The sequence below is a fragment of the Hyperolius riggenbachi genome, chromosome 11, assembly GCF_040937935.1.
Source record: "Hyperolius riggenbachi isolate aHypRig1 chromosome 11, aHypRig1.pri, whole genome shotgun sequence".
NCBI classification, from domain to species: Eukaryota; Metazoa; Chordata; class Amphibia; order Anura; family Hyperoliidae; genus Hyperolius; species Hyperolius riggenbachi.
The window spans coordinates 253,727,768-253,754,697 of record NC_090656.1 but is presented as its reverse complement, the minus strand read 5'-3'; the positions used below and the strand labels follow the sequence as shown (position 1 = coordinate 253,754,697).

Here is a 26,930-nt window from a genome sequence, read left to right as displayed (position 1 = left end):
CCCTGCTTCTATGTCTGCCTCCTGCCCCTCTCCTCTCGCTGCGGCCTCCCCAGTGGGGGTATGTATTGTCACCGCCATGCCCTGCTTCTATGTCTGCCTCCTGCCCCTCTCCCCTCGCTGCGGCCTCCCCAGTGGGGGGATGTATTGTCACTGCCATGCCCTGCTTCTATGTCTGCCTCCTGCCCCTCTCCTCTCGCTGCGGCCTCCCCAGTGGGGGGATGTATTGTCACCGCCATGCCCTGCTTCTATGTCTGCCTCCTGCCCCTCTCCTCTCGCTGCGGCCTCCCCAGTGGGGGTATGTATTGTCACCGCCATGCCCTGCTTCTATGTCTGCCTCCTGCCCCTCTCCCCTCGCTGCGGCCTCCCCAGTGGGGGGATGTATTGTCACCGCCATGCCCTGCTTCTATGTCTGCCTCCTGCCCCTCTCCTCTCGCTGCAGCCTCCCCAGTGGGGGATGTATTGTCACTGCCATGCCCTGCTTCTATGTCTGCCTCCTGCCCCTCTCCTCTCGCTGCGGCCTCCCCAGTGGGGGGATGTATTGTCACCGCCATGCCCTGCTTCTATGTCTGCCTCCTGCCCCTCTCCCCTCGCTGCAGCCTCCCCAGTGGGGGGATGTATTGTCACTGCCATGCCCTGCTTCTATGTCTCCCTCCTGCCCCTCTCCCCTCGCTGCAGCCTCCCCAGTGGGGGATGTATTGTCACCGCCATGCCCTGCTTCTATGTCTGCCTCCTGCCCCTCTCCCCTCGCTGCAGCCTCCCCAGTGGGGGGATGTATTGTCACCGCCATGCCCTGCTTCTATGTCTGCCTCCTGCCCCTCTCCCCTCGCTGCAGCCTCCCCAGTGGGGGATGTATTGTCACTGCCATGCCCTGCTTCTATGTCTGCCTCCTGCCCCTCTCCCCTCGCTGCGGCCTCCCCAGTGGGGGGATGTATTGTCACTGCCATGCCCTGCTTCTATGTCTGCCTCCTGCCCCTCTCCCCTCGCTGCAGCCTCCCCAGTGGGGGGATGTATTGTCACCGCCATGCCCTGCTTCTATGTCTGCCTCCTGCCCCTCTCCTCTCGCTGCAGCCTCCCCAGTGGGGGGATGTATTGTCACTGCCATGCCCTGCTTCTATGTCTCCCTCCTGCCCCTCTCCCCTCGCTGCAGCCTCCCCAGTGGGGGATGTATTGTCACCGCCATGCCCTGCTTCTATGTCTGCCTCCTCCCCCTCTCCTCTTGCTGCGGCCTCCCCAGTGGGGGTATGTATTGTCACTGCCATGCCCTGCTTCTATGTCTGCCTCCTGCCCCTCTCCCCTCGCTGCAGCCTCCCCAGTGGGGGTATGTATTGTCACCGCTATGCCCTGCTTCTATGTCTGCCTCCTGCCCCTCTCCTCTCGCTGCGGCCTCCCCAGTGGGGGGATGTATTGTCACCGCTATGCCCTGCTTCTATGTCTGCCTCCTCCCCCTCTCCTCTCGCTGCGGCCTCCCCAGTGGGGGGATGTATTGTCACCGCCATGCCCTGCTTCTATGTCTGCCTCCTGCCTCTCTCCTCTCGCTGCGGCCTCCCCAGTGGGGGGATGTATTGTCACCGCCATGCCCTGCTTCTATGTCTGCCTCCTGCCCCTCTCCCCTCGCTGCAGCCTCCCCAGTGGGGGATGTATTGTCACTGCCATGCCCTGCTTCTATGTCTGCCTCCTGCCTCTCTCCTCTCGCTGCGGCCTCCCCAGTGGGGGGATGTATTGTCACCGCCATTCCCTGCTTCTATGTCTGCCTCCTGCCCCTCTCCTCTCGCTGCAGCCTCCCCAGTGGGGGGATGTATTGTCACCGCCATTCCCTGCTTCTATGTCTGCCTCCTGCCCCTCTCCTCTCGCTGCAGCCTCCCCAGTGGGGGTATGTATTGTCACCGCCATTCCCTGCTTCTATGTCTGCCTCCTGCCCCTCTCCCTTGCTGCGGCCTCCCCAGTGGGGGTATGTATTGTCACCGCCATGCCCTGCTTCTATGTCTGCCTCCTGCCCCTCTCCCCCCGCTGCAGCCTCCCCAGTGGGGGGATGTATTGTCACCGCCATGCCCTGCTTCTATGTCTGCCTCCTGCCCCTCTCCTCTCGCTGCGGCCTCCCCAGTGGGGGTATGTATTGTCACTGCCATGCCCTGCTTCTATGTCTGCCTCCTGCCCCTCTCCCCTCGCTGCGGCCTCCCCAGTGGGGGATGTATTGTCACTGCCATGCCCTGCTTCTATGTCTGCCTCCTGCCCCTCTCCCCTCGCTGCAGCCTCCCCAGTGGGGGTATGTATTGTCACTGCCATGCCCTGCTTCTATGTCTGCCTCCTGCCCCTCTCCCCTCGCTGCAGCCTCCCCAGTGGGGGTATGTATTGTCACCGCTATGCCCTGCTTCTATGTCTGCCTCCTGCCCCTCTCCTCTCGCTGCGGCCTCCCCAGTGGGGGTATGTATTGTCACCGCCATGCCCTGCTTCTATGTCTGCCTCCTGCCCCTCTCCCCTCGCTGCAGCCTCCCCAGTGGGGGTATGTATTGTCACTGCCATGCCCTGCTTCTATGTCTGCCTCCTGCCCCTCTCCTCTCGCTGCGGCCTCCCCAGTGGGGGTATGTATTGTCACCGCCATGCCCTGCTTCTATGTCTGCCTCCTGCCCCTCTCCCCTCGCTGCGGCCTCCCCAGTGGGGGGATGTATTGTCACCGCCATGCCCTGCTTCTATGTCTGCCTCCTGCCCCTCTCCTCTCGCTGCAGCCTCCCCAGTGGGGGATGTATTGTCACTGCCATGCCCTGCTTCTATGTCTGCCTCCTGCCCCTCTCCCCTCGCTGCGGCCTCCCCAGTGGGGGGATGTATTGTCACTGCCATGCCCTGCTTCTATGTCTGCCTCCTGCCCCTCTCCCCTCGCTGCAGCCTCCCCAGTGGGGGGATGTATTGTCACTGCCATGCCCTGCTTCTATGGCTGCCTCCTGCCCCTCTCCTCTCGCTGCGGCCTCCCCAGTGGGGGATGTATTGTCACCGCCATGCCCTGCTTCTATGTCTGCCTCCTGCCCCTCTCCCCTCGCTGCGGCCTCCCCAGTGGGGGGATGTATTGTCACCGCTATGCCCTGCTTCTATGTCTGCCTCCTGCCCCTCTCCTCTCGCTGCAGCCTCCCCAGTGGGGGATGTATTGTCACCGCCATGCCCTGCTTCTATGTCTGCCTCCTGCCCCTCTCCCCTCGCTGCGGCCTCCCCAGTGGGGGGATGTATTGTCACCGCTATGCCCTGCTTCTATGTCTGCCTCCTGCCCCTCTCCTCTCGCTGCGGCCTCCCCAGTGGGGGATGTATTGTCACCGCCATGCCCTGCTTCTATGTCTGCCTCCTGCCCCTCTCCCCTCGCTGCAGCCTCCCCAGTGGGGGTATGTATTGTCACTGCCATGCCCTGCTTCTATGTCTGCCTCCTGCCCCTCTCCCCTCGCTGCAGCCTCCCCAGTGGGGGGATGTATTGTCACCGCCATGCCCTGCTTCTATGTCTGCCTCCTGCCCCTCTCCCCTCGCTGCGGCCTCCCCAGTGGGGGGATGTATTGTCACCGCTATGCCCTGCTTCTATGTCTGCCTCCTGCCCCTCTCCTCTCGCTGCGGCCTCCCCAGTGGGGGGATGTATTGTCACCGCCATGCCCTGCTTCTATGTCTGCCTCCTGCCCCTCTCCCCTCGCTGCGGCCTCCCCAGTGGGGGGATGTATTGTCACCGCTATGCCCTGCTTCTATGTCTGCCTCCTGCCCCTCTCCTCTCGCTGCGGCCTCCCCAGTGGGGGGATGTATTGTCACTGCCATGCCCTGCTTCTATGTCTGCCTCCTGCCCCTCTCCTCTCGCTGCGGCCTCCCCAGTGGGGAATGTATTGTCACTGCCATGCCCTGCTTCTATGTCTGCCTCCTGCCCCTCTCCCCTCGCTGCGGCCTCCCCAGTGGGGGTATGTATTGTCACCGCCATGCCCTGCTTCTATGTCTGCCTCCTGCCCCTCTCCTCTCGCTGCGGCCTCCCCAGTGGGGGATGTATTGTCACTGCCATGCCCTGCTTCTATGTCTGCCTCCTGCCCCTCTCCTCTCGCTGCAGCCTCCCCAGTGGGGGGATGTATTGTCACCGCCATGCCCTGCTTCTATGTCTGCCTCCTGCCCCTCTCCCCTCGCTGCGGCCTCCCCAGTGGGGGATGTATTGTCACCGCCATGCCCTGCTTCTATGTCTGCCTCCTGCCCCTCTCCTCTCGCTGCAGCCTCCCCAGTGGGGGATGTATTGTCACTGCCATGCCCTGCTTCTATGTCTGCCTCCTGCCCCTCTCCTCTCGCTGCAGCCTCCCCAGTGGGGGATGTATTGTCACTGCCATGCCCTGCTTCTATGTCTGCCTCCTGCCCCTCTCCTCTCGCTGCAGCCTCCCCAGTGGGGGATGTATTGTCACTGCCATGCCCTGCTTCTATGTCTGCCTCCTGCCCCTCTCCTCTCGCTGCGGCCTCCCCAGTGGGGGGATGTATTGTCACCGCCATGCCCTGCTTCTATGTCTGCCTCCTGCCCCTCTCCTCTCGCTGTGGCCTCCCCAGTGGGGGTATGTATTGTCACCGCCATGCCCTGCTTCTATGTCTGCCTCCTGCCCCTCTCCTCTCGCTGCGGCCTCCCCAGTGGGGGGATGTATTGTCACCGCCATGCCCTGCTTCTATGTCTGCCTCCTGCCCCTCTCCCCTCGCTGCAGCCTCCCCAGTGGGGGGATGTATTGTCACCGCCATGCCCTGCTTCTATGTCTGCCTCCTGCCCCTCTCCCCTCGCTGCAGCCTCCCCAGTGGGGGGATGTATTGTCACCGCCATGCCCTGCTTCTATGTCTGCCTCCTGCCCCTCTCCCCTCGCTGCGGCCTCCCCAGTGGGGGGATGTATTGTCACTGCCATGCCCTGCTTCTATGTCTGCCTCCTGCCCCTCTCCCCTCGCTGCAGCCTCCCCAGTGGGGGGATGTATTGTCACCGCCATGCCCTGCTTCTATGTCTGCCTCCTGCCCCTCTCGCTGCGGCCTCCCCAGTGGGGGGATGTATTGTCACTGCCATGCCCTGCTTCTATGTCTGCCTCCTGCCCCTCTCCTCTCGCTGCGGCCTCCCCAGTGGGGGAATGTATTGTCACCGCCATGCCCTGCTTCTATGTCTGCCTCCTGCCCCTCTCCTCTCGCTGCAGCCTCCCCAGTGGGGGTATGTATTGTCACCGCCATGCCCTGCTTCTATGTCTGCCTCCTGCCCCTCTCCCCTCGCTGCGGCCTCCCCAGTGGGGGTATGTATTGTCACTGCCATGCCCTGCTTCTATGTCTGCCTCCTGCCCCTCTCCTCTCGCTGCGGCCTCCCCAGTGGGGTATGTATTGTCACTGCCATGCTCTGCTTCTATGTCTGCCTCCTGCCCCTCTCCTCTCGCTGCGGCCTCCCCAGTGGGGGTATGTATTGTCACCGCTATGCCCTGCTTCTATGTCTGCCTCCTGCCCCTCTCCTCTCGCTGCCGCCTCCCCAGTGGGGGTATGTATTGTCACCGCTATGCCCTGCTTCTATGTCTGCCTCCTGCCCCTCTCCCCTCGCTGCAGCCTCCCCAGTGGGGGTATGTATTGTCACTGCCATGCCCTGCTTCTATGTCTGCCTCCTGCCCCTCTCCTCTCGCTGCAGCCTCCCCAGTGGGGGATGTATTGTCACTGCCATGCCCTGCTTCTATGTCTGCCTCCTGCCCCTCTCCTCTCGCTGTGGCCTCCCCAGTGGGGGTATGTATTGTCACCGCCATGCCCTGCTTCTATGTCTGCCTCCTGCCCCTCTCCTCTCGCTGCGGCCTCCCCAGTGGGGGGATGTATTGTCACTGCCATGCCCTGCTTCTATGTCTCCCTCCTGCCCCTCTCCCCTCGCTGCGGCCTCCCCAGTGGGGGTATGTATTGTCACCGCTATGCCCTGCTTCTATGTCTGCCTCCTGCCCCTCTCCCCTCGCTGCAGCCTCCCCAGTGGGGGTATGTATTGTCACTGCCATGCCCTGCTTCTATGTCTGCCTCCTGCCCCTCTCCTCTCGCTGCAGCCTCCCCAGTGGGGGATGTATTGTCACTGCCATGCCCTGCTTCTATGTCTGCCTCCTGCCCCTCTCCTCTCGCTGCGGCCTCCCCAGTGGGGGGATGTATTGTCACCGCCATGCCCTGCTTCTATGTCTGCCTCCTGCCCCTCTCCCCTCGCTGCAGCCTCCCCAGTGGGGGGATGTATTGTCACCGCCATGCCCTGCTTCTATGTCTGCCTCCTGCCCCTCTCCCCTCGCTGCAGCCTCCCCAGTGGGGGGATGTATTGTCACCGCCATGCCCTGCTTCTATGTCTGCCTCCTGCCCCTCTCCCCTCGCTGCAGCCTCCCCAGTGGGGGATGTATTGTCACCGCCATGCCCTGCTTCTATGTCTGCCTCCTGCCCCTCTCCTCTCGCTGCAGCCTCCCCAGTGGGGGGATGTATTGTCACCGCCATGCCCTGCTTCTATGTCTGCCTCCTGCCCCTCTCCCCTCGCTGCAGCCTCCCCAGTGGGGGGATGTATTGTCACTGCCATGCCCTGCTTCTATGTCTGCCTCCTGCCCCTCTCCTCTCGCTGCAGCCTCCCCAGTGGGGGGATGTATTGTCACCGCCATGCCCTGCTTCTATGTCTGCCTCCTGCCCCTCTCCTCTCGCTGCAGCCTCCCCAGTGGGGGGATGTATTGTCACCGCCATGCCCTGCTTCTATGTCTGCCTCCTGCCCCTCTCCCCTCGCTGCGGCCTCCCCAGTGGGGGGATGTATTGTCACCGCCATGCCCTGCTTCTATGTCTGCCTCCTGCCCCTCTCCCCTCGCTGCGGCCTCCCCAGTGGGGGGATGTATTGTCACCGCCATGCCCTGCTTCTATGTCTGCCTCCTGCCCCTCTCCCCTCGCTGCGGCCTCCCCAGTGGGGGGATGTATTGTCACTGCCATGCCCTGCTTCTATGTCTGCCTCCTGCCCCTCTCCCCTCGCTGCAGCCTCCCCAGTGGGGGGATGTATTGTCACCGCCATGCCCTGCTTCTATGTCTGCCTCCTGCCCCTCTCCCCTCGCTGCGGCCTCCCCAGTGGGGGGATGTATTGTCACCGCCATGCCCTGCTTCTATGTCTGCCTCCTGCCCCTCTCCCCTCGCTGCAGCCTCCCCAGTGGGGGGATGTATTGTCACCGCCATGCCCTGCTTCTATGTCTGCCTCCTGCCCCTCTCGCTGCGGCCTCCCCAGTGGGGGGATGTATTGTCACTGCCATGCCCTGCTTCTATGTCTGCCTCCTGCCCCTCTCCCCTCGCTGCAGCCTCCCCAGTGGGGGGATGTATTGTCACTGCCATGTCCTGCTTCTATATCTGCCTCCTGCCCCTCTCCCCTCGCTGCAGCCTCCCCAGTGGGGGGATGTATTGTCACCCGCCATGCCCTGCTTCTATGTCTGCCTCCTGCCCCTCTCCCCTCGCTGCAGCCTCCCCAGTGGGGGGATGTATTGTCACCGCCATGCCCTGCTTCTATGTCTGCCTCCTGCCCCTCTCCTCTCGCTGCGGCCTCCCCAGTGGGGGAATGTATTGTCACCGCCATGCCCTGCTTCTATGTCTGCCTCCTGCCCCTCTCCTCTCGCTGCAGCCTCCCCAGTGGGGGTATGTATTGTCACCGCCATGCCCTGCTTCTATGTCTGCCTCCTGCCCCTCTCCCCTCGCTGCGGCCTCCCCAGTGGGGGTATGTATTGTCACTGCCATGCCCTGCTTCTATGTCTGCCTCCTGCCCCTCTCCTCTCGCTGCGGCCTCCCCAGTGGGGTATGTATTGTCACTGCCATGCTCTGCTTCTATGTCTGCCTCCTGCCCCTCTCCTCTCGCTGCGGCCTCCCCAGTGGGGGTATGTATTGTCACCGCTATGCCCTGCTTCTATGTCTGCCTCCTGCCCCTCTCCTCTCGCTGCGGCCTCCCCAGTGGGGGTATGTATTGTCACCGCTATGCCCTGCTTCTATGTCTGCCTCCTGCCCCTCTCCCCTCGCTGCAGCCTCCCCAGTGGGGGTATGTATTGTCACTGCCATGCCCTGCTTCTATGTCTGCCTCCTGCCCCTCTCCCCTCGCTGCGGCCTCCCCAGTGGGGGAATGTATTGTCACCGCCATGCCCTGCTTCTATGTCTGCCTCCTGCCCCTCTCCCCTCGCTGCGGCCTCCCCAGTGGGGGTATGTATTGTCACTGCCATGCCCTGCTTCTATGTCTGCCTCCTGCCCCTCTCCTCTCGCTGCGGCCTCCCCAGTGGGGGGATGTATTGTCACTGCCATGCCCTGCTTCTATGTCTGCCTCCTGCCCCTCTCCCCTCGCTGCAGCCTCCCCAGTGGGGGGATGTATTGTCACCGCCATGCCCTGCTTCTATGTCTGCCTCCTGCCCCTCTCCCCTCGCTGCGGCCTCCCCAGTGGGGGTATGTATTGTCACTGCCATGCCCTGCTTCTATGTCTGCCTCCTGCCCCTCTCCCCTCGCTGCGGCCTCCCCAGTGGGGGGATGTATTGTCACTGCCATGCCCTGCTTCTATGTCTGCCTCCTGCCCCTCTCCTCTCGCTGCAGCCTCCCCAGTGGGGGGATGTATTGTCACCGCCATGCCCTGCTTCTATGTCTGCCTCCTGCCCCTCTCCCCTCGCTGCAGCCTCCCCTGTGGGGGTATGTATTGTCACCGCCATGCCCTGCTTCTATGTCTGCCTCCTGCCCCTCTCCTCTCGCTGCAGCCTCCCCAGTGGGGGTATGTATTGTCACTGCCATGCCCTGCTTCTATGTCTGCCTCCTGCCCCTCTCCTCTCGCTGCAGCCTCCCCAGTGGGGGTATGTATTGTCACTGCCATGCCCTGCTTCTATGTCTGCCTCCTGCCCCTCTCCTCTCGCTGCAGCCTCCCCAGTGGGGGGATGTATTGTCACTGCCATGCCCTGCTTCTATGTCTGCCTCCTGCCCCTCTCCTCTCGCTGCAGCCTCCCCAGTGGGGGGATGTATTGTCACTGCCATGCCCTGCTTCTATGTCTGCCTCCTGCCCCTCTCCCCTCGCTGCGGCCTCCCCAGTGGGGGGATGTATTGTCACCGCCATGCCCTGCTTCTATGTCTGCCTCCTGCCCCTCTCCTCTCGCTGCAGCCTCCCCAGTGGGGGGGATGTATTGTCACCGCCATGCCCTGCTTCTATGTCTGCCTCCTGCCCCTCTCCTCTCGCTGCGGCCTCCCCAGTGGGGGGATGTATTGTCACTGCCATGCCCTGCTTCTATGTCTGCCTCCTGCCCCTCTCGCTGCAGCCTCCCCAGTGGGGGGATGTATTGTCACTGCCATGCCCTGCTTCTATGTCTGCCTCCTGCCCCTCTCGCTGCGGCCTCCCCAGTGGGGGTATGTATTGTCACCGCCATGCCCTGCTTCTATGTCTGCCTCCTGCCCCTCTCCTCTCGCTGCGGCCTCCCCAGTGGGGGATGTATTGTCACCGCCATGCCCTGCTTCTATGTCTGCCTCCTGCCCCTCTCCCCTCGCTGCAGCCTCCCCAGTGGGGGTATGTATTGTCACTGCCATGCCCTGCTTCTATGTCTGCCTCCTGCCCCTCTCCCCTCGCTGCAGCCTCCCCAGTGGGGGGATGTATTGTCACTGCCATGCCCTGCTTCTATGTCTGCCTCCTGCCCCTCTCCCCTCGCTGCGGCCTCCCCAGTGGGGGGGTATGTATTGTCACTGCCATGCCCTGCTTCTATGTCTGCCTCCTGCCCCTCTCCTCTCGCTGCAGCCTCCCCAGTGGGGGGATGTATTGTCACTGCCATGCCCTGCTTCTATGTCTGCCTCCTGCCCCTCTCCTCTCGCTGCGGCCTCCCCAGTGGGGGGGGATGTATTGTCACTGCCATGCCCTGCTTCTATGTCTGCCTCCTGCCCCTCTCCCCTCGCTGCAGCCTCCCCAGTGGGGGATGTATTGTCACCGCCATGCCCTGCTTCTATGTCTGCCTCCTGCCCCTTTCCCCTCGCTGCAGCCTCCCCAGTGGGGGGATGTATCGTCACTGCCATGCCCTGCTTCTATGTCTGCCTCCTGCCCCTCTCCCCTCGCTGCGGCCTCCCCAGTGGGGGTATGTATTGTCACTGCCATGCCCTGCTTCTATGTCTGCCTCCTGCCCCTCTCCCCTCGCTGCGGCCTCCCCAGTGGGGGGATGTATTGTCACCGCCATGCCCTGCTTCTATGTCTGCCTCCTGCCCCTCTCCCCTCGCTGCGGCCTCCCCAGTGGGGGGATGTATTGTCACCGCCATGTCCTGCTTCTATGTCTGCCTCCTGCCCCTCTCCTCTCGCTGCGGCCTCCCCAGTGGGGGGATGTATTGTCACTGCCATGCCCTGCTTCTATGTCTGCCTCCTGCCCCTCTCCTCTCGCTGCAGCCTCCCCAGTGGGGGTATGTATTGTCACCGCCATGTCCTGCTTCTATGTCTGCCTCCTGCCCCTCTCCTCTCGCTGCGGCCTCCCCAGTGGGGGGATGTATTGTCACCGCCATGCCCTGCTTCTATGTCTGCCTCCTGCCCCTCTCCTCTCGCTGCAGCCTCCCCAGTGGGGGTATGTATTGTCACTGCCATGCCCTGCTTCTATGTCTGCCTCCTGCCCCTCTCCCCTCGCTGCAGCCTCCCCAGTGGGGGATGTATTGTCACCGCCATGCCCTGCTTCTATGTCTGCCTCCTGCCCCTCTCCCCTCGCTGCAGCCTCCCCAGTGGGGGGATGTATTGTCACCGCCATGCCCTGCTTCTATGTCTGCCTCCTGCCCCTCTCCTCTCGCTGCAGCCTCCCCAGTGGGGGGATGTATTGTCACCGCCATGCCCTGCTTCTATGTCTGCCTCCTGCCCCTCTCCCCTCGCTGCAGCCTCCCCAGTGGGGGGATGTATTGTCACTGCCATGCCCTGCTTCTATGTCTGCCTCCTGCCCCTCTCCCCTCGCTGCAGCCTCCCCAGTGGGGGGATGTATTGTCACTGCCATGCCCTGCTTCTATGTCTGCCTCCTGCCCCTCTCCTCTCGCTGCAGCCTCCCCAGTGGGGGATGTATTGTCACTGCCATGCCCTGCTTCTATGTCTGCCTCCTGCCCCTCTCCTCTCGCTGCAGCCTCCCCAGTGGGGGATGTATTGTCACTGCCATGCCCTGCTTCTATGTCTGCCTCCTGCCCCTCTCCTCTCGCTGCAGCCTCCCCAGTGGGGGGATGTATTGTCACTGCCATGCCCTGCTTCTATGTCTGCCTCCTGCCCCTCTCCCCTCGCTGCGGCCTCCCCAGTGGGGGATGTATTGTCACCGCCATGCCCTGCTTCTATGTCTGCCTCCTGCCCCTCTCCCCTCGCTGCGGCCTCCCCAGTGGGGGGGATGTATTGTCACTGCCATGCCCTGCTTCTATGTCTGCCTCCTGCCCCTCTCCCCTCGCTGCAGCCTCCCCAGTGGGGGGATGTATTGTCACTGCCATGCCCTGCTTCTATGTCTGCCTCCTGCCCCTCTCCTCTCGCTGCGGCCTCCCCAGTGGGGGTATGTATTGTCACCGCCATGTCCTGCTTCTATGTCTGCCTCCTGCCCCTCTCCTCTCGCTGCGGCCTCCCCAGTGGGGGGATGTATTGTCACTGCCATGCCCTGCTTCTATGTCTGCCTCCTGCCCCTCTCCTCTCGCTGCGGCCTCCCCAGTGGGGGAATGTATTGTCACTGCCATGCCCTGCTTCTATGTCTGCCTCCTGCCCCTCTCCTCTCGCTGCGGCCTCCCCAGTGGGGGATGTATTGTCACTGCCATGCCCTGCTTCTATGTCTGCCTCCTGCCCCTCTCCCCTCGCTGCAGCCTCCCCAGTGGGGGGATGTATTGTCACTGCCATGCCCTGCTTCTATGTCTGCCTCCTGCCCCTCTCCCCTCGCTGCAGCCTCCCCAGTGGGGGTATGTATTGTCACTGCCATGCCCTGCTTCTATGTCTGCCTCCTGCCCCTCTCCCCTCGCTGCAGCCTCCCCAGTGGGGGTATGTATTGTCACTGCCATGCCCTGCTTCTATGTCTGCCTCCTGCCCCTCTCCTCTCGCTGCAGCCTCCCCAGTGGGGGATGTATTGTCACCGCTATGCCCTGCTTCTATGTCTGCCTCCTGCCCCTCTCCCCTCGCTGCAGCCTCCCCAGTGGGGGTATGTATTGTCACTGCCATGCCCTGCTTCTATGTCTGCCTCCTGCCCCTCTCCCCTCGCTGCGGCCTCCCCAGTGGGGGATGTATTGTCACCGCCATGCCCTGCTTCTATGTCTGCCTCCTGCCCCTCTCCCCTCGCTGCAGCCTCCCCAGTGGGGGATGTATTGTCACCACCATGTCCTGCTTCTATGTCTGCCTCCTGCCCCTCTCCTCTCGCTGCGGCCTCCCCAGTGGGGGGATGTATTGTCACTGCCATGCCCTGCTTCTATGTCTGCCTCCTGCCCCTCTCCTCTCGCTGCAGCCTCCCCAGTGGGGGATGTATTGTCACCGCTATGCCCTGCTTCTATGTCTGCCTCCTGCCCCTCTCCCCTCGCTGCGGCCTCCCCAGTGGGGGGATGTATTGTCACCGCCATGCCCTGCTTCTATGTCTGCCTCCTGCCCCTCTCCCCTCGCTGCGCCCTCCCCAGTGGGGGGATGTATTGTCACTGCCATGCCCTGCTTCTATGTCTGCCTCCTGCCCCTCTCCTCTCGCTGCAGCCTCCCCAGTGGGGGGATGTATTGTCACCGCCATGCCCTGCTTCTATGTCTGCCTCCTGCCCCTCTCCTCTCGCTGCGGCCTCCCCAGTGGGGGATGTATTGTCACTGCCATGTCCTGCTTCTATGTCTGCCTCCTGCCCCTCTCCCCTCGCTGCGGCCTCCCCAGTGGGGGTATGTATTGTCACCGCCATGTCCTGCTTCTATGTCTGCCTCCTGCCCCTCTCCTCTCGCTGCAGCCTCCCCAGTGGGGGTATGTATTGTCACTGCCATGCCCTGCTTCTATGTCTGCCTCCTGCCCCTCTCCCCTCGCTGCGGCCTCCCCAGTGGGGGTATGTATTGTCACCGCCATGCCCTGCTTCTATGTCTGCCTCCTGCCCCTCTCCTCTCGCTGCGGCCTCCCCAGTGGGGGTATGTATTGTCACTGCCATGCCCTGCTTCTATGTCTGCCTCCTGCCCCTCTCCCCTCGCTGCGGCCTCCCCAGTGGGGGGATGTATTGTCACCGCCATGCCCTGCTTCTATGTCTGCCTCCTGCCCCTCTCCTCTCGCTGCAGCCTCCCCAGTGGGGGTATGTATTGTCACTGCCATGCCCTGCTTCTATGTCTCCCTCCTGCCCCTCTCCCCTCGCTGCAGCCTCCCCAGTGGGGGGATGTATTGTCACTGCCATGCCCTGCTTCTATGTCTGCCTCCTGCCCCTCTCCCCTCGCTGCAGCCTCCCCAGTGGGGGGATGTATTGTCACCGCCATGCCCTGCTTCTATGTCTGCCTCCTGCCCCTCTCCCCTCGCTGCAGCCTCCCCAGTGGGGGGATGTATTGTCACCGCCATGCCCTGCTTCTATGTCTGCCTCCTGCCCCTCTCCCCTCGCTGCAGCCTCCCCAGTGGGGGGATGTATTGTCACTGCCATGTCCTGCTTCTATGTCTGCCTCCTGCCCCTCTCCTCTCGCTGCGGCCTCCCCAGTGGGGGGATGTATTGTCACCGCCATGCTCTGCTTCTATGTCTGCCTCCTGCCCCTCCCCTCTCGCTGCAGCCTCCCCAGTGGGGGTATGTATTGTCACCGCCATGCCCTGCTTCTATGTCTGCCTCCTGCCCCTCTCCTCTCGCTGCAGCCTCCCCAGTGGGGGTATGTATTGTCACTGCCATGCCCTGCTTCTATGTCTGCCTCCTGCCCCTCTCCTCTCGCTGCGGCCTCCCCAGTGGGGGGATGTATTGTCACTGCCATGCCCTGCTTCTATGTCTGCCTCCTGCCCCTCTCCCCTCGCTGCAGCCTCCCCAGTGGGGGTATGTATTGTCACTGCCATGCCCTGCTTCTATGTCTGCCTCCTGCCCCTCTCCCCTCGCTGCAGCCTCCCCAGTGGGGGTATGTATTGTCACTGCCATGCCCTGCTTCTATGTCTGCCTCCTGCCCCTCTCCTCTCGCTGCGGCCTCCCCAGTGGGGTATGTATTGTCACCACCATGCCCTGCTTCTATGTCTGCCTCCTGCCCCTCTCCCCTCGCTGCGGCCTCCCCAGTGGGGGTATGTATTGTCACCGCCATGCCCTGCTTCTATGTCTGCCTCCTGCCCCTCTCCCCTCGCTGCGGCCTCCCCAGTGGGGGGATGTATTGTCACCGCCATGCCCTGCTTCTATGTCTGCCTCCTGCCCCTCTCCTCTCGCTGCAGCCTCCCCAGTGGGGGGATGTATTGTCACCGCCATGCCCTGCTTCTATGTCTGCCTCCTGCCCCTCTCCCCTCGCTGCAGCCTCCCCAGTGGGGGATGTATTGTCACTGCCATGCCCTGCTTCTATGTCTGCCTCCTGCCCCTCTCCTCTCGCTGCAGCCTCCCCAGTGGGGGTATGTATTGTCACTGCCATGCCCTGCTTCTATGTCTGCCTCCTGCCCCTCTCCTCTCGCTGCAGCCTCCCCAGTGGGGGTATGTATTGTCACCGCCATGCCCTGCTTCTATGTCTGCCTCCTGCCCCTCTCCCCTCGCTGCAGCCTCCCCAGTGGGGGTATGTATTGTCACTGCCATGCCCTGCTTCTATGTCTGCCTCCTGCCCCTCTCCCCTCGCTGCAGCCTCCCCAGTGGGGGATGTATTGTCACTGCCATGCCCTGCTTCTATGTCTGCCTCCTGCCCCTCTCCTCTCGCTGCGGCCTCCCCAGTGGGGGGATGTATTGTCACTGCCATGTCCTGCTTCTATGTCTGCCTCCTGCCCCTCTCCCCTCGCTGCGGCCTCCCCAGTGGGGGATGTATTGTCACTGCCATGCCCTGCTTCTATGTCTGCCTCCTGCCCCTCTCCTCTCGCTGCGGCCTCCCCAGTGGGGGGATGTATTGTCACTGCCATGTCCTGCTTCTATGTCTGCCTCCTGCCCCTCTCCTCTCGCTGCAGCCTCCCCAGTGGGGGTATGTATTGTCACTGCCATGCCCTGCTTCTATGTCTGCCTCCTGCCCCTCTCCCCTCGCTGCGGCCTCCCCAGTGGGGGTATGTATTGTCACTGCCATGCCCTGCTTCTATGTCTGCCTCCTGCCCCTCTCCTCTCGCTGCAGCCTCCCCAGTGGGGGTATGTATTGTCACTGCCATGCCCTGCTTCTATGTCTGCCTCCTGCCCCTCTCCCCTCGCTGCAGCCTCCCCAGTGGGGGGATGTATTGTCACCGCCATGCCCTGCTTCTATGTCTGCCTCCTGCCCCTCTCCCCTCGCTGCGGCCTCCCCAGTGGGGGTATGTATTGTCACCGCCATGCCCTGCTTCTATGTCTGCCTCCTGCCCCTCTCCTCTCGCTGCAGCCTCCCCAGTGGGGGTATGTATTGTCACTGCCATGCCCTGCTTCTATGTCTGCCTCCTGCCCCTCTCCTCTCGCTGCAGCCTCCCCAGTGGGGGTATGTATTGTCACCGCCATGTCCTGCTTCTATGGCTGCCTCCTGCCCCTCTCCCCTCGCTGCGGCCTCCCCAGTGGGGGGATGTATTGTCACCGCCATGCCCTGCTTCTATGTCTGCCTCCTGCCCCTCTCCTCTCGCTGCAGCCTCCCCAGTGGGGGTATGTATTGTCACTGCCATGCCCTGCTTCTATGTCTGCCTCCTGCCCCTCTCCCCTCGCTGCGGCCTCCCCAGTGGGGGTATGTATTGTCACCGCTATGCCCTGCTTCTATGTCTGCCTCCTGCCCCTCTCCCCTCGCTGCAGCCTCCCCAGTGGGGGATGTATTGTCACTGCCATGCCCTGCTTCTATGTCTGCCTCCTGCCCCTCTCCCCTCGCTGCAGCCTCCCCAGTGGGGGTATGTATTGTCACCGCCATGCCCTGCTTCTATGTCTGCCTCCTGCCCCTCTCCTCTCGCTGCAGCCTCCCCAGTGGGGGATGTATTGTCACTGCCATGCCCTGCTTCTATGTCTGCCTCCTGCCCCTCTCCCCTCGCTGCAGCCTCCCCAGTGGGGGTATGTATTGTCACCGCCATGCCCTGCTTCTATGTCTGCCTCCTGCCCCTCTCCTCTCGCTGCAGCCTCCCCAGTGGGGGGATGTATTGTCACTGCCATGCCCTGCTTCTATGTCTGCCTCCTGCCCCTCTCCTCTCGCTGCGGCCTCCCCAGTGGGGGGATGTATTGTCACTGCCATGCCCTGCTTCTATGTCTGCCTCCTGCCCCTCTCCTCTCGCTGCGGCCTCCCCAGTGGGGGGATGTATTGTCACCGCCATGCCCTGCTTCTATGTCTGCCTCCTGCCCCTCTCCCCTCGCTGCAGCCTCCCCAGTGGGGGGATGTATTGTCACCGCCATGCCCTGCTTCTATGTCTGCCTCCTGCCCCTCTCCCCTCGCTGCAGCCTCCCCAGTGGGGGATGTATTGTCACTGCCATGCCCTGCTTCTATGTCTGCCTCCTGCCCCTCTCCCCTCGCTGCAGCCTCCCCAGTGGGGGGATGTATTGTCACTGCCATGCCCTGCTTCTATGTCTGCCTCCTGCCCCTCTCCCCTCGCTGCAGCCTCCCCAGTGGGGGGATGTATTGTCACCGCCATGCCCTGCTTCTATGTCTGCCTCCTGCCCCTCTCCTCTCGCTGCAGCCTCCCCAGTGGGGGAATGTATTGTCACTGCCATGCCCTGCTTCTATGTCTGCCTCCTGCCCCTCTCCCCTCGCTGCAGCCTCCCCAGTGGGGGTATGTATTGTCACCGCCATGCCCTGCTTCTATGTCTGCCTCCTGCCCCTCTCCTCTCGCTGCAGCCTCCCCAGTGGGGGGATGTATTGTCACCGCCATGCCCTGCTTCTATGTCTGCCTCCTGCCCCTCTCCTCTCGCTGCGGCCTCCCCAGTGGGGGGATGTATTGTCACTGCCATGCCCTGCTTCTATGTCTGCCTCCTGCCCCTCTCCTCTCGCTGCAGCCTCCCCAGTGGGGGATGTATTGTCACTGCCATGCCCTGCTTCTATGTCTGCCTCCTGCCCCTCTCCTCTCGCTGCAGCCTCCCCAGTGGGGGGATGTATTGTCACTGCCATGCCCTGCTTCTATGTCTGCCTCCTGCCCCTCTCCTCTCGCTGCAGCCTCCCCAGTGGGGGTATGTATTGTCACTGCCATGCCCTGCTTCTATGTCTGCCTCCTGCCCCTCTCCTCTCGCTGCGGCCTCCCCAGTGGGGGGATGTATTGTCACCGCTATGCCCTGCTTCTATGTCTGCCTCCTGCCCCTCTCCCCTCGCTGCGGCCTCCCCAGTGGGGGGATGTATTGTCACCGCCATGCCCTGCTTCTATGTCTGCCTCCTGCCCCTCTCCTCTCGCTGCAGCCTCCCCAGTGGGGGTATGTATTGTCACTGCCATGCCCTGCTTCTATGTCTGCCTCCTGCCCCTCTCCCCTCGCTGCGGCCTCCCCAGTGGGGGGATGTATTGTCACCGCCATGCCCTGCTTCTATGTCTGCCTCCTGCCCCTCTCCCCTCGCTGCGGCCTCCCCAGTGGGGGGATGTATTGTCACTGCCATGCCCTGCTTCTATGTCTGCCTCCTGCCCCTCTCCCCTCGCTGCGGCCTCCCCAGTGGGGGGATGTATTGTCACTGCCATGCCCTGCTTCTATGTCTGCCTCCTGCCCCTCTCCCCTCGCTGCAGCCTCCCCAGTGGGGGGATGTATTGTCACTGCCATGCCCTGCTTCTATGTCTGCCTCCTGCCCCTCTCCCTTGCTGCAAGCACCCCAGCGGGGGGATATCAGTGATTTGCACATGAAAAGCTACTTATAAATACATAAATAAGCAAGAAGCGCCTCTCCTGACGCCACTTATCATCCCTACGTCCCTACACCAATGGAGCTGTGCTTCTGCACACAGCAGAGGGGTGAGGGGTGCTTAACCCTCTGCTTTTCTAAATGGACAGCTGAAGCGAGAGGGATATGGAGGCTGCCATATTTATTTCCTTTTAAGCAATACCAGTTGCCTGGCTATACTGCTAATCCTCTGCCTCTAATACTATTAGCCATAGCCCCTGAACAAGCATGCAGCAGATCAGGTGTTTCAGACATTATTGGCAGATCTGACAAGACTAGCTGTATGCTTGTTTCTGGTGTTATTCAGACACTACTGCAGCCAAATAGATCAGCAAGGCTGCCAGGCAACCGGTATTGTTTAAAAGGAAATAATTATGGCAGCCTTCGTATTCTTCTCACTTCAGATTTCATTTATGAAGTACGGTATAGCTACTCGCTCTTGTAGGGAAATGCGGCTTCTTCGGGTCTCAGTACAGAAACGTCCTGGTGGCGGAGGACTGGAAAAGACTGATATCTCTTTGTTCTCCTTGCCATTGCAGGCACTGATGTTCTATTTATTTGTTGCTCTGACTTTCCTGGCACTAGTATTGATAAGTGCTCCCCTCTGATCAGCATGCGGCCTCTCAGCCAGAGCTGCCAGTCATACACAAGCCGCTTGCCAGTCCTTCAGTGCTAAAGAGGAACTCTAACCCAGGATTGGCCTTCATCCCAATCAGTAGCTGATACCCCCTTCCCCATGAGAAATCTATTCCTTTTCTCAAACTGATCATCGGGGGGGGGGGGGGGGGTGTCTGTATGGCTGATATTGTGGTAAAACCCCTCCTACAGTGTGATGTCATGACCATGGTCCTGACAGTTTCCTGTCTGTGAGCCTTGTTGCATTGTGGGAAGTAACGGCTGTATCCATCTGCCAAGCAACCAGTATCTCAATGTACGTTTTGTGTGTGTGTGCGCGCGCATATATATATATATATATATATATATATATATATATATATATATATATATATATATATATTATGTATGCATTATACAAACTTTTAGCCTAATGTATTGTTAGCATTGTTAGTGGGTGTGTTTATAGATATCAGCACTTGGTGCTGTCTAGTTTTTGTTTTTTTTCCATGTCTGCCAGCAGTAAAGATGATGCCCTGCAGGCTGATTGTGGATCAAACAACATGAACCAATTACATGGCGAATATCAATCATTTCTTCATTTCTCTTCTATTGTTTACCTCCTCACTTTGCAATGTATTGATTTATTCCCCCCCCCCCCCCTTTTCGCTACAGTTCCTTCTTTAAAGCATAGGATAAGTATGGCAGTGCCATTATCTTGGCTGTCACAAGTAATCTTTGGTCTTGTGAAATGACTGCAGTTTGTTGGGTGTCTGGCTGATGTTTTTGGAAAGTGTTCAGTTCATGTTTAGGCAGTAGTGGTGTCCTGCGCGGTGCTGGACAGCCTGTGCATTATTGCTTCCTATAGTCCTTTACAGAGGTCAGTATATCATTGCAAGTCATGTATCCTCCTAAGTTATGGGGAATCATTGAAAGGGCAACTCCATATTGACTCAGGGCTGGTGCACACCAAAAACCGCAAGCAGATCCGCAAAACGCTAGCAGATTTTGAAACGCTTTTTTAAATTTTTCTATGGCGTTTTGCTAGCGTTTTGCGGATTGCTGCTGCGGTTTTCAGTATAGTAGATTTCATATATTGTTACAGTAAAGCTGTTACTGAACAGCTTCTGTAACAAAAACGCCTGCAAAACCGCTCTGAAGTGCCGTTTTTCAGAGCGGTTTGCGTTTTTCCTATACTTAACATTGAGGCAAAAACGCATCCGAAATCCAAAAAATGCCTCACCCAGGCATTTTTCGTTTCCGCAAAACGCCTCCCGCTCTGGTGTGCACCACCCCATTGAGATACATTGACCAAGCAGATCCGCAGCCGCAAGTGGATCTGAAAACGCCCAAAAAGCCGCTCGGTGTGCACCAGCCCTTAGATGAGGAAACTTAGAAAAGCTCCACGATGTATCAGGGGAATTTTACAGCGACGCTTCCAAACAAGTGAGGTTCCCCGATCCATCTTCCTGCCCGCAAACGAAAGTTCATATGATCTCTTTACTTTGCGCAGGAGTCGTCAGCTTAAAGCGGAACGAAACCCAGCATTTCTTATTTGCTCTAAAATGTTATTTACAGCATATTATATACAGGTCCTTTTAAAAAAATTAGCATATTGTGATAAAGTTCATTATTTTCTGTAATGTACTGATAAACATTAGACTTTCATATATTTTAGATTCATTACACACAACTGAAGTAGTTCCAGCCTTTTATTGTTTTAATATTGATGATTCTGGCATACAGCTCATGAAAACCCCAAATTCTCCCAAAATCTCAAAAAATTAGCATATCATGAAAAGGTTCTCTAAACGAGCTATTAACCTAATCATCTGAATCAACTAATTAACTATAAACACCTGCAAAAGATTCCTGAGGCCTTTATAAACTCCCAGCCTGGTTCATTACTCAAAACCGCAATCATGGGTAAGACTGCCGACCTGACTGCTGTCCAGAAGGCCATCATTGACACCCTCAAGCAAGGGGGTAAGACACAGAAAGACATTTCTGAATGAATAGGCTGTTCCCAGAGTGCTGTATCAAGGCACCTCAGTGGGAAGTCTGTGGGAAGGAAAAAGTGTGGCAGAAAACGCTGCACAACGAGAAGAGGTGACCAGACCCTGAGGAAGATTGTGGAGAAGGAGCGATTCCAGACCTTGGGGGACCTGCGGAAGCAGTGGACTGAGTCTGGAGTAGAAACATCCAGAGCCACTGTGTACAGGCGTGTGCAGGAAATGGGCTACAGGTGCCGCATTCCCCAGGTCAAGCCACTTTTGAACCAGAAACAGCGGCAGACAAACACTGCTACAGACCCCCAGCCAAAAGCCTCTGGATGCTAAGACCCAAATTAAAAATACAAGATTTCAGAAATAAAATCTATTTTCTAACTTATAATAATAAATAGCAGCCTTTTTTCAGCTGCATGATGACAAATATAAAATATTTTGCATTTATTGTAGGAACCCCTCCCTTCCTTTCATATTGCCGGGACAGAATCCGGCAGATTGGTGGAGTAGGAGGTGTCCAGCAATGGAGGAATTGCTAATGGCTGCCACCTGTATAACCCTAGTTAAGGAAAGAGGAGGGTGGAAAGCATGCACTGAAATACTCATAGGCTTGAAGGAGTGTTTATTTATCTTTGTATGTGTCAGAGTCGTGCAACTAAATATTTTGAATTAAAAAAATGTTTGGTTTGGGTCCGCTTTAATCTTCACGGCCGCGTATATACCCCTATGAGTGATCGAAAGTGATCGTTTGAAACCACTAATAGAAAAAAATCTCCTAACCAATCAGATCGACAGGGTTGAACCGGAAATCGATATCATTTATTTGATTGGATTGGTTAGAAGATATTTTTTCCATTAGTGGTCCCAAACAATCATTTGCGATTGTTCATATAAAGAATCGTTCATAAACAATCGTTCGGCAAATTGTATCATTGGCGGTCACCTTTTATGTTAACCAATCCTCTTCTATTCAATACATTCCCACTGTTATCTGACTGTATCGGTCTGTTGAATGTGGAACGATCTGTTGCAATGCTGATTGATATTTACCAGCTGTCGGATTGCAGAAAGAATAGCAGGACTGGGTCCATGCTTTTAGGAAGGAATGGCCAATGTGGTATTAATAATTCTAGCTTTCATACAGATTTCATGCAACTTGAAATTGGGCCAATCAAATTTACCTCCTGCTTATTTTGATTGGCCCAATTCAAGCCACACTCACACTTTGTAGAGGGGAGTGTTAATTATTAACTTCTCCCTGACCGTCTCTCGTTGTGAGTGGCGTCACCTGCTTGCGCTTGCCATCCACGGTGCTGATTTCCGCTTGACGCTTCAATGTGGGGTTGCCCTTTAACATGTATAAGTTTTCCCAATTATGATAGGGGATTGTTGAAGATTAGCTGCATTTTTAACATGGTGAATTTCCTCACCAACAGCGCCCCCGTCTGGTCACCACTCTCTCCACACCCCCCTCAGCCACGAGGGCGCAATGGACACCTTTTTTAAAAGACATTTTAGGAGAAAACCTCCCCCTCCGCCCTCAGAGACGTTTTGCCCGCCTACTTTGCGGAAGTGCAGCGTGGTCATCACCACCGGCAAAGCTCGGCGCCGGTCCAGCGCCGGACTGGCTTCCTCCTCCCTGTCTATGCAGCGGAGATGTTCCGTCACCCAGACTCAGCCCCTCCCTCTCAGCGTGGCGACGCCGGTACGTGGCGGGAGGAAAGACGGACGCAGGAGGTCCAGTACCACCACTCCTTGCCTGAGTCCGCGGTTTGCCGTGCAGAGGAGGCGCGGAGGTAAGCTGCACAATATCGATCGTCAGCTCCTGGGGCCCTCCATGCTGCTGGCGAGCCTCATTCCCATGAAGAAAAGCGCAAGGGAGCAGGAGGAGGAGGAGTCTGAGCGGGAGGAGGACGTGGACGATACGTCGGAGGAGGAAACCGACCAGGAGAGCAACATTTCCACCACTTCCGAGCGTAAAAGTAGCGAGGAGATGTGCGATCTGCCTACCACTTTCACCACCGACCACCAAAAACTGTACGCAGGGGAGCTAAGTAAAGGGGGAGGGGAAGGGTTCGGGGGTGGGGCTGAGTGTATGCATGGTCTAAAACTGGTTTTATCCTCATAATGAAAATATCCACTTGTTTTACAATGTATTTTCCAAATGTCAAAGTTTATATGTTGTGTCTAGCACATGGGAGTCGCCCAATCTCAAATACACAATGGGTATCATTCATAAAGCATTTCCGCATGCGGAAATGCTTAACACCGGTGACTTTCCCGACCACTCAGCATAAGCCCCATTCATAAAGGCTCTTTCCGCATGAAAAGGTGACAGAGCGATACATTTCCGCCTTGTGCGGAGTTTTTCTAGATTTATCTAGAAAAAGTAACAAACACATCCATTCATAAAGATTAGAGCAAGCGGTATCCGGAAGGAAAATACCGCTTGCTCGACAGTAGCGATAGGCGGGCGGATTACATGTAAATGAATGGGACGGACCTCCCAAGCAGCATCAGACAGAGCAGCGCAGGGAGGGAATCGGGCAGCTTTTAAGTTTCCGCATGTCTTCCGCCACGCTGCCGCCAGCTTCCTCCAGAAAACCTCCGCACTTCTTCCGCAACAGGCAGACTTCTTTATGAATGCCCACCCAGAAGTCTTAATTACCGGTTGCGGAGAAGAACGGTGTTTTCCCGCACTACCGACAGCCTGTTTATGAATGATACCCAATGGGACGAAATTTAAAACTGGGACCAAGTTGCAGGCCAACCTCCAATTCAAGTGATCCCTTCTCTCCCCTATACAGTTCCCTGGTGTCTACTGGGCCCTCTCTCTCCCCTTCAAAGTTCCCTGATGTCTAATCCCCCCCCCCCCCATCCTACACAGTTCCCTGGTGTCTACTATGCCCCCTCTCTCCCCTGTACAGTTCCTTGGTGTGTAATGCCTCGTCTCCCTATCCTACACAGTTCCCTGGTGTCTGCTGGGCCCCCTCCATATCCTACACAGTTCCCTGGTGTCTACTATCCCCCCTCTCTCCCCTGTACAGTTCCCTGGTGTGTAATGCCTTGTCTCCCTATCCTACACAGTTCCCTGGTGTCTGCTGGGCCCCCTCCATATCCTACACAGTTCCCTGGTATCTACTTGGCCCTCTATCTCCCCTATACAGTTCCCTGGTGTCTGCTGGGCCCTCTATCTCCCCTATACAGTTCCTTGGTGTCTAATGCCCCGTCTCCCTATCCTACACAGTTCCCTGGTGTCCAGTGCCATCCCTCCCCTATACAGTTTTCTGATGTTTACTGACCCTCCACTCTCCCCTATACAGTGTCTGGTGGCCCCCTTTCCTATACAGCTCCCTGGTGTCTAGTGGCCTTTCTTATCAGAATATCAGCAGTAAAATTATAGATATTCTATAATCACAATTATCCAGCACCCAGGCGTTATCGCCAATATACCTAAACTTCCTCTGACACTGAACCTCCCTCTGCCTACCCCTACCACTAACCTACCTCATTCCACCACCCGTTTAACTTCTCCTAACCTTAGCCTACCACTACCTAAGCCTAACACTACCCCTCCCTCTGCCTACTCCTACCACTAACCTACCACTACCTAAGCCTAACACTACCCCTCCCTCTGCCTACTCCTACCACTAACCTACCACTACCTAAGCCTAACACTACCCCTCCCTCTGCCTACTCCTACCACTAACCTACCACTACCTAAGCCTAACACTACCCCTCCCTCTGCCTACTCCTACCACTAACTTACCACTACCTAAGCCTAACACTACCCCTCCCTCTGCCTACTCCTACCACTAACCTACCACTACCTAAGCCTAACACTACCCCTCCCTCTGCCTACTCCTACCACTAACCTACCACTACCTAAGCCTAACACTACCCCTCCCTCTGCCTACTCCTACCACTACCTAAGCCTAACACTACCCCTCCCTCTGCCTACTCCTACCACTAACCTACCACTACCTAAGCCTAACCCTACCCCTCCCTCTGCCTACTCCTACCACTAACTTACCACTACCTAAGCCTAACACTACTCCTCCCTCTGCCTACTCCTACCACTAACTTACCACTACCTAAGCCTAACCCTACCCCTCCCTCTGCCTACTCCTACCACTAACTTACCACTACCTAAGCCTAACCCTACCCCTCCCTCTGCCTACTCCTACCACTAACCTACCACTACCTAAGCCTAACCCTAACCCTCCCTCTGCCTACTCCTACCACTAACCTACCACTACCTAAGCCTAACACTACCCCTCCCTCTGCCTACTCCTACCACTAACCTACCACTACCTAAGCCTAACACTACCCCTCCCTCTGCCTACTCCTACCACTAACTTACCACTACCTAAGCCTAACCCTACCCCTCCCTCTGCCTACTCCTACCACTAACTTACCACTACCTAAGCCTAACCCTACCCCTCCCTCTGCCTACTCCTACCACTAACTTACCACTACCTAAGCCTAACCCTACCCCTCCCTCTGCCTACTCCTACCACTAACCTACCACTACCTAAGCCTAACCCTACCCCTCCCTCTGCCTACTCCTACCACTAACCTACCACTACCTAAGCCTAACACTACCCCTCCCTCTGCCTACTCCTACCACTAACCTACCACTACCTAAGCCTAACACTACCCCTCCCTCTGCCTACTCCTACCACTAACTTACCACTACCTAAGCCTAACACTACCCCTCCCTCTGCCTACTCCTACCACTAACCTACCACTACCTAAGCCTAACCCTACCCCTCCCTCTGCCTACTCCTACCACTAACTTACCACTACCTAAGCCTAACACTACTCCTCCCTCTGCCTACTCCTACCACTAACTTACCACTACCTAAGCCTAACCCTACCCCTCCCTCTGCCTACTCCTACCACTAACTTACCACTACCTAAGCCTAACACTACTCCTCCCTCTGCCTACTCCTACCACTAACTTACCACTACCTAAGCCTAACACTACTCCTCCCTCTGCCTACTCCTACCACTAACTTACCACTACCTAAGCCTAACCCTACCCCTCCCTCTGCCTACTCCTACCACTAACCTACCACTACCTAAGCCTAACCCTACCCCTCCCTCTGCCTACTCCTACCACTAACCTACCACTACCTAAGCCTAACCCTACCCCTCCCTCTGCCTACTCCTACCACTAACCTACCACTACCTAAGCCTAACCCTACCCCTCCCTCTGCCTACTCCTACCACTAACCTACCACTACCTAAGCCTAACACTACCCCTCCCTCTGCCTACTCCTACCACTAACTTACCACTACCTAAGCCTAACACTACCCCTCCCTCTGCCTACTCCTACCACTACCTAAGCCTAACACTACCCCTCCCTCTGCCTACTCCTACCACTACCTAAGCCTAACCCTACCCCTCCCTCTGCCTACTCCTACCACTAACCTACCACTACCTAAGCCTAACACTACCACTCCCTCTGCCTACTCCTACCACTAACCTACCACTACCTAAGCCTAGCACTACCCCTCCCTCTGCCTACTCCTACCACCAAACTACCACTACCTAAGCCTAACACTACCCCTCCCTCTGCCTACTCCTACCACTAACCTACCACTACCTAAGCCTAACACTACCCCTCCCTCTGCCTACTCCTACCACTAACCTACCGCTATCTAAGCCTAACACTACCCCTCCCTCTGCCTACTCCTACCACTAACCTACCACTACCTAAGCCTAACACTACCCCTCCCTCTGCCTACTCCTACCACTAACCTACCACTACCTAAGCCTAACACTACCCCTCCCTCTGCCTACTCCTACCACTAACCTACCACTACCTAAGCCTAACCCTACTCCTCCGTCTGCCTACCCCTACCACTAACCTACCACTACCTAAGCCTAACACTACCCCTCCCTCTGCCTACTCCTACCACTAACCTACCACTACCTAAGCCTAACACTACCCCTCCCTCTGCCTACTCCTACCACTAACCTACCACTACCTAAGCCTAACACTACCCCTCCCTCTGCCTACTCCTACCACTACCTAAGCCTAACACTACCCCTCCCTCTGCCTACTCCTACCACTAACCTACCACTACCTAAGCCTAACCCTACCCCTCCCTCTGCCTACTCCTACCACTAACTTACTACTACCTAAGCCTAACACTACTCCTCCCTCTGCCTACTCCTACCACTAACTTACCACTACCTAAGCCTAACCCTACCCCTCCCTCTGCCTACTCCTACCACTAACTTACCACTACCTAAGCCTAACCCTACCCCTCCCTCTGCCTACTCCTACCACTAACCTACCACTACCTAAGCCTAACCCTAACCCTCCCTCTGCCTACTCCTACCACTAACCTACCACTACCTAAGCCTAACACTACCCCTCCCTCTGCCTACTCCTACCACTAACCTACCACTACCTAAGCCTAACACTACCCCTCCCTCTGCCTACTCCTACCACTAACT

At 58.1% G+C, this 26,930-nt stretch overlaps 1 protein-coding gene across 7 annotated transcripts in view; it reads left to right on the top strand.

Annotated features, from left to right (window-relative positions):
* DGKZ (diacylglycerol kinase zeta) overlaps positions 1-26,930 on the top strand; it is a 514,388-nt gene that overhangs the window by 255,795 nt on the left and 231,663 nt on the right. For 4 of the 7 annotated variants that reach the window (XM_068260317.1, XM_068260315.1, XM_068260316.1 and 1 more), the window contains one exon: positions 21,895-22,495. The exons of the other annotated variants lie outside the window; for them this stretch is intronic. In XM_068260317.1, the coding sequence (XP_068116418.1) occupies positions 21,948-22,495 (548 nt within the window). In that variant the 5' untranslated portion in view covers positions 21,895-21,947. The remainder of the gene's footprint in view (positions 1-21,894; positions 22,496-26,930) is intronic. 7 annotated transcript variants of the gene reach the window in all.